Source organism: Channa argus, chromosome 8, assembly GCF_033026475.1.
Source record: "Channa argus isolate prfri chromosome 8, Channa argus male v1.0, whole genome shotgun sequence".
NCBI classification, from domain to species: domain Eukaryota; kingdom Metazoa; phylum Chordata; class Actinopteri; order Anabantiformes; family Channidae; genus Channa; species Channa argus.
In genome coordinates this window covers 2,067,899-2,078,928 of record NC_090204.1, presented here as the reverse complement: position 1 = coordinate 2,078,928, position 11,030 = coordinate 2,067,899, and the positions used below count along the sequence as shown (strand labels likewise).

Genomic DNA, 11,030 nt, shown 5'->3' with positions numbered 1-11,030 from the left:
TGATCGAGCCATATTCTATTCATTTTTGATATGCCTTAGGGCGGTGGGGTAATGCTCTAAAAGAAAAAAATCCACCCTTTGCCCTTGGAGGAAATCTGGCCAGCCTAATGGCTTGGCTGACGTTGCTGGTAAAGCTCCCGTCAGAGATTGTGCTTGGAATTCAAGAAATGAATCCAAAATTATTCTGAATCACAAGGCGGTGTTTAAAATAATGCTCATAGATTTAAGTTGGAGTGGACTTAACGTTTACTCACAGTTTTCCTCTTCTGCACAGCAGCGAGCTTACGCACCTGATATCACACTGTTGCTCTGTACATCAAAGCCTTGTGGTCAGGCTGGTGGCTTATGAATGCTGGTGGCCTCAGAATGTTTAAGGCACTTAATGACTAACTCATTGCAACAGGAGCAAAATCCCCTGTGATCAGATTCACCATCACTCAGTGCGCCCATCTCACATGGCCACATTTGTCTCTGTTGTTTATCTGCCACTTGGTAATTTCCTTTATAAACTGCAGATATCCTGTTGCATGAGCCACTCTGCCAAATAGCGCAATGACCTGTATAATTCAAATAATTTTAGCATTAGGAAATTCAAGCTTGTTGCACAGGAAATGTATTTTTATTGCAGCAGAATAAATAACTTGTCCTGACTCAGTTGTGCACAGCTCCAGCGAGTCTTTCTTTTAAACAAGCCCACTTTTTTCCCCCCCTCTCCTTCAGCCTGTTCATCTTGGGGTTTAAAAAATTCAGTGTTTTCGCAGGCCTGGATCTTGTACGATTTGGGGGGAAGTGAGGCATAAAAAAAAAATCCTTGTGAGTCAGTGATTTCAATCAATGTTAAGTGAAGACAACTATCTGATTGTTCCTCTTTTTTTTCTCTGTAGCTTTCTTAAAAAAGGTGACAGGCAAATGTATTGAAAAGATGTTGAGGTGGATTTTTAACGTCATTTTTCTAATGATGAAAGAAGTCTTCCCACACACATTTGTTTACCGCTCGTCTATACTGTGTTCCGGCCATTTGCTGTCATTTCTTTACATATAACCAGCTCACAAATGTGCTCAGATTAAAACAATATCTGTTCATTACACTTTCCACAAATCTAAACACTGAAGCCAAAGGGAAATGTCAGCACCAGTCCTTCTGAGGGTCACAGCTGCTACATGTGGCGCCTGCTCTATGTTTCTGCCACAACTCGTTTTTTTTTTTTCTATTCTTTTTTTCAATAACAGCCATGAGGGTTAAAAGCATTAGGTTAACGGTTAAATCTGCTCAGACTGTTTATGGTGCAAACACTTCGGCGCATTGGTCAAAACAAACAGGAGCCTCTGGGCAATCACAATCACGGCAGTGAGGTTGTTTTCTGTTGGCCTGTGGCTTTAATCATCTACACAGAAACTTCGACAACCAAGTATCTTATTAGTAGATATATTTTCGTTTTGTGATATTTTCACAGTTTAATTCATGTGTTAAATAACCAACGATAACAGCATGAAAAGAACCGCAACTAGACCTCTACTTCTGCTAATAATAAATTATGTTATTATTTAAAATAATAGCTCGTGTTATTTGGCGTGAGCAAAATACATAAATAAAAAAGCTGCACCCATAAATTAGGATCAACTGTCGATCCCATATTACTCAGCTGGACAAGAATTCCTCATTAGATTGTTGTTGTTTTTTTTTCACTCTTTATTTTATTTTTGTTTCCAATAAAACCAAACAAACTCAAATAAAATATAATGTGCAAAATTTAAAAAACCAAACTGAAGCTCTCAGCTGGGTGGGCGGTGACCCTGGTGTTTATTAAATCACACAGTCTTGAACAGGCTGTTTTGCCTGCATCTCTTTTCAAGAAAAATAAAAATGCGTCCGTTCTTTGGAGGAGCGCAGATTTTCATCTATTCTTGGAGATTTTGTTGTCGATCCGGTTGCTGAAGTGTGAGTACAAATATTTTGGGTTTTATGCCCGCTCAAGCTGATTAATATCAGCTGACATCGCCTGCACATGATAAATTTCTTTTTATCACGCTTCACCATATCTCTGTTTCTTACAGTTCACAGCTTATCTCTTGGTGTCTGGTCCTTTATAACACACTTTAGTAAAAGGGTGGATTTAGTGTTTTATTTGTAAGATTCATAAAGTTCCGTCATTTAAAAAAAAAAAAAAAGTCGGACGGCAAACATCGAAGTAATTCTTAATCCATCAAATGTCTTTACATTATTTGGGAACAGAAGCTGAAAAAGTCTTTGGTCTGAAAAAAGCCTCTGTCAGATTTCCTCCGTCGTTTAGGAACAAGAATCTAAGAGTCTACAGTCAGATCACCGGGTTTTGTGCGGTGACCGCGGTTTATTTGGCTTCATTTCAGCCCGTGCTGTGTCTCTTTGTGTCTCCTCAGATCCACCTTTCTTTGGAAACCTTTGCCACAGAGGTCGCAACCGAAAGGCTTGTATCCGGTGTGTTTCCTACTGTGTGTGATGAGGTTGGAGCTCTGGCTGAACGCTTTTCCACACACCTGGCATTTGTGCGGCTTCTCGCCTGGAGGGGAGAAAAACAAGCGCACGTTTAGAAAACATGTTGGTGAACTTTAAATTGTTTGTATTTTTAACAAGGGAGATTTCGGATTGTTCTATTTGATTTGATTTGATTTTGCGTAACGCTGTGCGCGCCCGTTACGCAGACATCGGATGCCTCCTAGCAACGACTGAAACTTCGTTCCGCTTACCTGTGTGGATGAAAGTGTGTTTCTTCATGTCTGACTTCTGGTGGAACCTCTTCCCGCAAAATTGGCACGGGTACGGCCGAGTGTCGGAGTGGATGAGCAGGTGCGTTGACAGGGTAGACGATCTCTTGAAGCTTTTGCCGCATATTTTGCAGTCAAAACTTCTTTCCTGAAACGTGAGCATTAGCGGGTTTAGTCATTTCAAGTCAGCGCAGCCTTTGTGACAGGAAGGCAGGTTAACAACAAAATGCAAACCCAGAAAAGGTGTGAAATGCAGGATGCGGTTTGAAGTGTGTGAGGTTACCTGTGAATGCACAGCCTTGTGTTGCTCCAGACTGACTGCGTGTCCGAAGGTTTTGCCGCAGATTTCGCACGCAAATGGCCTGGTGCCACTGTGCGATCTGCGGACGTGGACTTCCAAACCGTGCGGAGTAGAAAACACCTAATGCACAGACAGTGAAATAATGGAAGATCAGAATATTGCCATACATATTTAAAGAGAAATAAATGACAACATTTGTGACTGTTAATCGCCCTCAACAAGGTCAAAGGTCAAGTACAGAGCATAACCCCTGAATGCTGTCTTATGTTTAAAGGACCACGTAAAACAACTGGGACAACAATGTTATTTAAAAACAGCAAATGATCCCAAGTCGTGGAATTATTGCCGTTTCCTATCCTGGAGCCTTTGTTACCCATGTGTTTGTCCCTGCAAAGTCGAGCTTGTGTAGGCATCTCCATCCTCACCTTGCTGCACTTGACACACTTGTAAGCACCATTAAGGATAAGGCTGCTGCACAGCAGGTCAGACTGGGCCTTCATGTTGGGAGTTTTTCCACCGAGGCCTCCATCAGGAAACAGCATAGCTGCTGCGTGCCTCCTGTAGCTGCTGTAAGTCTCTTCTCCCAGAGCCCGCTCTGTGTACAGTGCTGAATGAGTGCTACTGTCTCCGTAGAAGCTCATCGCTGTTGGGCCCCTGTCCACGTCCATGCTGGGTTGGAGGCTCTGCTGCACCAAGGGCCTTAGCCCGGGCCCTGCGTAGCTACTCCACGCATATGGTCGGAAGGGAACGGTGAAGGTCTGAGTCTCATCCACCAGAGGAGACAGGGATTTCTCCGAATCAACTGCAGCAAAGGAAACACAGAGGCTGGATGAAATTTTAATGAAAGCAGTGACATGGCCGCCCTGAAGTCACAGGATGAGCCTGAGAGGACAAAAAAGTGACCCGGCTAAAGGGGCATTTCCGAGGCCCTGTGAGGTCAAGCAGTATTCTCCTAAAGAATTCCTATATAAGAAAACTGTTAGAGACAGAAGGAATGTGACGTGAAAGGCATGAATGGGAATGAGTACTGGAAAATTCAGCCTGGAGTTTTTTCAAGGGCTGACACACTTTTAGATGACATCAGCATTCACATATAGCTTTTGTACATTTTTGTTATTTACCAAACAGAGAGAATTTCTTAATATCCAGAGGTTTTTAAAAATATATATTAGGTTCCTACTGAGACTTAAAGGATGTCTGCGGTGTGTTTTTACATGAAATACATAAATAGTAAGTGTGATCATCGACTGCTCGTTTTTTTTTTTTTCTCTCCTTGAGGCTGTACTATTTCCCTTTCTCTCAGAATGCGCAGTATTTCTGGTTTGCAGAACAAAACCCTGTCTGGTGTGTGCTGTGTGCTGGCGCGTACCCGGTGATGCAGAGGGGGACGGGGGCCTCCAGAAGTCCCCGTAATCCGGGGAGCGATCGCACAGACTGTCGTCGCAGCTCAGCGGGGACTTTGGGGAATAATCAGCAGCATCAGCCAGGTGGGAGTCCGGAGAGAGGCCGTAACTGTCCTCCGTCATGACGGTGTCTTCTGCGTGCTTATCTGCATCTTAGGAGGACACATGCAGAGAGGGGGGCAGTCAGCATCTTTACGAAAAAAAAATCTCTGCATCCTGCAATGTTAGGCTATAAGTGAAGATTTAAATAATACAGTAAACATGATGAAAGTCACTATTAAATACATACGTAACTTTTTCAGTTACAGGAACACAATTTTTACAATAACCTAACGTAATTGAAAAAAATATTGAATAACAAAATGCAACATCATAAATATAACACGGTTTAAATACGGGCCATTAATCGAAATGATTTTTCGCCAGTTTAAAATCTCAATATTAACTGCTCTGTAAATGTCAGAAATCCACCTTAAATTTGAATTTAGCGTTTTTCGAGGAAAGTCTGATAATACAAAACAAAACGACGAATGGTAATAAAATGAAGTGACGCTTTTGAGTCATTGAAAGTATGAGTGATCTGCAAACAGTTTCCCTTTGTGTTTAAGCCTCTAATCCTAATAATTCTCTAACACCCTGGAAGTTGATGCATCAATTTTACAATCAAATTCAATGGCCAAGGCAATGCATCATATTTAGGACAAATATGCATCACTGTGCATATACCTGAGCATATATGCGCCAGGATAGTGTCCAGCCTGCTGTAGTCGTCCTCTAAAGTCCGGGGCTGGTGGTAAGTGTGCGCCTTCTTACTCTTCACCAAGAAGGAGCGAGGCATCTCTGATCTGAGGGCAGACAATTAGTGACAGTAATCCAGCTGGAGACACAAGTCCTTCTGTCCACGGTGCGGCTCGCTCTGAATCCTGCAAAGCCCTGGTCTCCACTGGTGCGGAGATGTGCGTCCAAGTCCTTTAACTGTGACCAACCTGACAACGGAGCATGCGCAGATTTAGACGTCCCGTCTGCCAGGTGTTGCATGGACTGACAGGTGTAACTGCTGGTCGTTGCCCTCCGCTCGGGGCTCTGCACCAACAAAAAAACACACACACACAAAAAAAAAAAAAAAAAACACTCCGCCCGCTGTGTTTTAGTCACCGCGCAGGGTGATTACAGGTGATAGGAAAACTGTCTGCAGCGGGGGCGACTTCTTGTCACCTCTTACCAACGCAAACTCACTCATTTCACGAGTTGATAACATCTGACGGAGGATTTAGCTTTTACCCTACTTTTGTTTCAAGAAACACCCGTGGAACTACGAGGATTAGTAATGTGAAAATAAAATCGGTATGTCTGAATTTTTTTTTTTTTTTGAATTAACTCTACCGTCAGGAGCTGCTGGAGCCCCTCGGACCAGACTACAGCTCGTGTCTCCAGAGGAGACCGTGGCAATCAGGAGAAATTACGTTTATCAGCACCTTACAAAATCTTTGCAGGAGGCAGGGGAGAGGAAATGCGGAGGCGCACCCCAGGGTGTCTGTTGCTGGGAGCCTGCATGTGGCACGTAGTGGTAAAGTAAAGGGGTGGGGAAACTCTGCACAGGCAGATATAGATACACTTTATAGATATACGATATAGATCATTATCACTTAGCCTATAAATAGGGTCCAATATTATAAGCACTCAAACTTCATCAAACTCTGCAGGTTTGTGTGTATGTGACTGAATTTTGCCTAAAAGGGAACCGAATAAAATTAGAGTAATTTAGAATATGCAAAAATAGACGGTGGCTGCATACGTTGCATTAATCAGCGCTTTCATTTTTACTCGAGGCTGAGGGGTCCACACATGTCAAGGTTTGGTTCTGCTCTGTTCCTGGCCGGTGGTCAGGAGCCCATCGGCTGTCATTCTGCGACACACACTCGACACCCTCACGCCTGCGGTGACAGTTTCACATTACCCTGCGCATTATACTCAAAAGACAGAAGACTTGAACAGAGCCACTTTGTCTTCTGTTCACTCGGGACGCAAATTGTAGCGGCCGTTTGGCGTCATAACGCAGAGAAAAGCCGAAGAAGAGGATGTAGCAGCGGGCGCACGTCCCTTTATCACCGTGAGCTGCAGCAAATGAATATTGATGGAGTGGGTCTCCCTGCCTTATTCATTCAGACTTATTGTTATTAAAGAATAATAATAAGCAACTCGTTTTAGATAACGGGCTTCTCATATCGTTTAATTATTATTATTTTTTGTTTAAAATTATTTTTAAATGCACTTGCCCACTGTATGGCTTTAAAGTAAGATTTGTTTCAACTAAAGACTGATTGGGCAAATTTAGCATCAACTGTTTCTCGCTCGGGGTGTGTGCAGCCTGGTGTTAAACCAGCAAAGTCAAACGTGACTATCAGTAAATATGGACAGGAAATCAAAGCGACACACGCCGCGGCTCGATTACCAACATTACGGCCGTGGCATCCGGGCAACGTGTTGGGGAAGATATGAACCCGAACCGATAAAAGCAGCAGCCAGGCCCTCGTGCCCGAACTGAACAGATAGGCCTTCAGAGTTTCATAACGCTGCGTAACGGCCCACCTAAGGTGGCGTAACCGCTAGTGGCCGTTCAATAAAACAGGCATAATGTCCCAATAACAGCAACAAAGCAATTATCACAAACAGCAAACTAAAATTAACAAGATATTAAACACGTTGGAGTGTTTTTTATTAATTCGCCTGCCGCTGTACAGAAGCCAGAGTTTGTTGGACATAAACTACATTTTTGTTCTGTTTTTTTTTTTTTTGTGGTTTAGTGGTGCAAAAATTTATTGTCTTCATATTTACAAATTTTTATTTTGTGAAAATTTTCAGCTTTGAAACGCACGTGAAAACACCAAATGATTCATTGGCTCCCACACGTCACCAGAGTCTATGTTAATGCGCCCTTATTGTGGTAAACATTTGGACTCACTTTACAACCTCGACAAATGGAGACTATAGTTTAAAAACATGTGGTATCACGTATTTTATATTGTTTCATACCTGTTTAGACGGGGGGAGGCGGGGTAATTCTGACAATAATTCGGGTAATATTAATTGTAAATCCAAACGTCCATCTGTGATTGAAATAATGTAAATTGTATTTATGTAGCAACACAACCAAGCATCTGTCTAACAGGTGAATCTACAAAAATTATCGAGCTGTTCTCTTACAAGCAGCCTTTATTTGCATAAGCGCTGACTGGTTATGGCTGCAAACCCATATCCAAAATACCCACTAGCACCATCAATCACTGCAATAAAAGAATTTACCATCACACTGACCTCCCTGTACTGTAGCCATTACATATGCACTTTCCTCAGGCTCGGATAATGAAAAATATTTAGCCAGCATTTTGTAATAATACAAACCTGGTAAATAGTTCAGGGTTCCCGAAGAGAGATGTGCTTTTAAAATGTGGTTTTCTGCATGAAATGATTAGTAGTTGAGGCTCAGCTCTGAAACCACGAGAAATCACTTCCTGAAACAGTCAATCTAAGCACGAATCTTCAAAGAGGAAGGTACTGCTGAGACTAAACATCCCACATGTGCACACACTTCAGTCTGTGACAGACTCAAGTTCAACACTGCTACCATTAAAAGACATCAGGCACTGAGTTTATCAAACATTTTATTGTGAAATCATCACACACAGACACACCGACACACACGCACACACACACACAATCTCATTTAGTTTCCAGAGTGTGCTCACTGCTCCGTAGTGTTGCCATGTGTGGTCTTACTGCACTGCAGATACGGAAAGTGCCTGACGTGTTCCTTGTCCACCAAGCAACACAATGTATCTTGTTCATCAAAGGGACATTATCATCACAGTCAGAATATTTTCTGTTTCCTAGACTTGTGAATACAGGGGTTAGTGTTCAGAACAGACATTTAGATAAAGTGTTACACATCCAGGTCCTTGCACATGAAATGAAGTGGAACTGACCTGTAGAAACGCACAAAACAAACTTTGCTGACTTTGGTGAAATTTGACAATTCCTGATCCTTCTCTGGGTTGTTATGAAGTGTACTAACGTGTTATCTCAGTTCTATCTCACATTTCAGGAGTCTGCATCTATTTCCGTGCAAAATCGTGATACACAAATGCATTCAGCTTATTTTGAAAGTAAAGCTGGGATGCTTTCAGACAATAGCAACAGTAGCTAAGAGATACATCTGTCCCCTCCTCTCGACATATTATTCAACATGACAAGTCTGAGCAGTGAACTGACATCTATCGAGGAGAAATCAGTTTTGTTTTCTTAACAAGAATTCAGCTCACTTGTCTCAAAAACAGGATTTGTCATTTCTGTCACTGTATTAGACTAACAAGATGTCCCTTTTCTGAATAGTACATTATACTCTAAACATTAGATATGCAATAGACACATATTTTTAAGTTCAAAAAGAATTGAAAAAAAATATTTAGTTAACTTTTACATATCTACAAGTATTCAGATGTCACACTGAGCTTGTGATAAAGCGGCACCAGTAAAATGCATGCATTATGTGCTAAGGCCAAAAGTCATCTTTGCATCAAGCCAACGCTTAGCTGACACAAGCAGCTTTGATACCAGGCTCTGACCAAGCTCAGGACAATAGATAGATATTTTTATGTGCACACACAGCACTCAAACGATTCTGCCTCTGCCTCAATGACACTTAGTAACAACGTCAAAACGGTTTGAATGTCATTTATAAAAGGCCTTAAAAATATAAAAACACATTGAATAAAGTATGTGATATAGCATAAAATGTCTTATTGCACAGTCTCTTTCTCTGTGTTGTACCTACAGGGGAAGCTTGGGAAGGGCTGACTCCACCCCCCTTTAAAACTCCCTCCTCTTCCAGCCTCTGTAGCCCGGTGGAGTTTGATAAACTCCACATTATTTACTTCTCTGCTGAGGTCCAGTTAAATGATCTGCTGACCAGCTATTTGGTGTCTACTGCCCTCAATAAGAAAACAGGAACTACAAAAAAGGAGGTAAATGAAGAAATACTATTTCTGTAAGTTTGATTCTCATGATATGAAATGATGATGCACTTCCGTTCCGTAATCCAGAACTCCAGATCCAGACTTCTCTGAAATGGCTACTGGAGTGTTGAAGGTCTGTGTGTCCCTACTCTGTCAGCCAGCAGGTGACCGTCACACGGTGGTGGACTTGTGGTTACTGCCTTGAGGTACAGAGAGACGCAGTTCCTCCTCTTCCTCCTCTTCCTCGCTGTCGGTGTCCCTGAGGTTGGGGTGCAGCCTGATGCGACTTCTCTGCTGGGGGTCCTGGAGTGTGTGGCCCTTAACTCCGTCATCATCTGAAGACTGGTAAGATTCCTCTCCCACATAGTGATTGATGATGTGGATCCCATCAAAAGTGGGCTGATTGGCCAAGGCCCTCTGACCTTTTAGGCAGCAAATCTGTGGAAATACGGATGAAGAGTCTTAGGAACAATGCACAGACTTTTCTCCTACAGTCAGGAATGAGCAAAGCACACATACACAACCTCAGAATGAGCTAACAAAGACTTACAGATAAGACAGTAACAAAGTGTTCAACACAATACAGTCAAATTGCTGGCAGCCAGTGATGTTCAGTATATTCAATATCGCTGGCACATTAAGAATGATATGTTTTTCAAACATGCAGGTCAGAGTCCAGAAAAGAAACAAAGTGGTAAAACATGAGCTGAGTCCCAAGTTCATGCCACATTCCAACAGTGTGCTCTGAGCACTACACACCAATATACAAGTGCAGTTACAAGCAACAACAACCAAATGTTTGGATTGATTAAAGTCCCAAAAAGTGAAAATAAAATGATTTTGCAATTAGTAAAGCCCTTAATTTTTTAGATACTTTTTCACCACAACTTACAACAGCTTTAATTTATTCAGCTACAAGTAGCGCTGTCATTTCCTCCGTAAATTACACAATGGCAAATTAGTATCTGTACAGACGTCAACTGCACAGCAGTTTTTAGTGAGTACACTTAATATGGACACTATGCACTACATATGCAGATTGTCTTTATCAGTATGTAGTAAGAATTTGGGACAAAGCGTGTATGATTTGGTCATTGGTGGTTTTAGCTCCAATGTGGACAGGATGGGAAACAGTACCAAATGGTTTCTACTGAAACATGGAGGGTCTGTGCTCTGCTGCTTATCAGAGGTGGCAAACTAACCCACCCAATATTTGTCAAATCACCAGTTAAAGTTGCACCTTATTCCAAGTGGGTTTTCAAAAACACTCTTAACTTTGCATCTTTCCCATGAACAAGCTGGAGAGGACTTGCTGCACCATATGGTTGGTAGGAAGTGCACATTTCTGAGGAACTGCAGTCGTGACGTGTGTCTGAATGCCCACCCCCACCTCATCATCAACTGCAAAGGGGGAGTCAATAATCCACTCTGCTCACTAAAAACTCACTTCAACAAACCATACTAACATGAGATTTATGGTATATACAACTGAAGGGACTGGGAACACTGTGTAGGTGGTTTTGACCGGTGTACTTCAGGTTGACTTCCCCAACTCTTATTTAAAGCAGCACC

General features: G+C 42.2%; 2 protein-coding genes across 14 annotated transcripts in view; both read right to left on the bottom strand.

Annotated features, from left to right (window-relative positions):
* Positions 1-1,776: 1,776 nt before the first annotated feature.
* gfi1ab (growth factor independent 1A transcription repressor b) lies at positions 1,777-7,945 on the bottom strand. 2 transcript variants are annotated; one of them, XM_067512778.1, is made up of 7 exons: positions 7,849-7,945; positions 5,173-5,432; positions 4,413-4,598; positions 3,469-3,845; positions 3,026-3,163; positions 2,725-2,890; positions 1,777-2,537 (listed from the first exon to the last, which is right to left on the bottom strand). In XM_067512778.1, the coding sequence occupies exons 2-7, from the start codon at positions 5,282-5,284 to the stop codon at positions 2,359-2,361; spliced, it is 1,158 nt and encodes a 385-aa protein (XP_067368879.1). In that variant the 5' UTR covers positions 5,285-5,432; positions 7,849-7,945; the 3' UTR covers positions 1,777-2,358. The 2 variants fall into 2 exon arrangements, with proteins under 2 accessions (XP_067368879.1, XP_067368880.1); XM_067512779.1 differs by having other exon boundaries at positions 5,173-5,291; positions 7,849-7,943.
* A 146-nt stretch (positions 7,946-8,091) lies between these two features.
* The window catches only part of evi5b (ecotropic viral integration site 5b), a 33,108-nt gene continuing 30,169 nt past the window's right edge, over positions 8,092-11,030 (bottom strand). For 10 of the 12 annotated variants that reach the window (XM_067512768.1, XM_067512760.1, XM_067512762.1 and 7 more), the window contains one exon: positions 8,092-9,896. In XM_067512768.1, the coding sequence (XP_067368869.1) occupies positions 9,630-9,896 (267 nt within the window). In that variant the 3' untranslated portion in view covers positions 8,092-9,629. The remainder of the gene's footprint in view (positions 9,897-11,030) is intronic. The other 2 variants (XR_010915000.1, XR_010915001.1) reach the window with 1 other exon arrangement.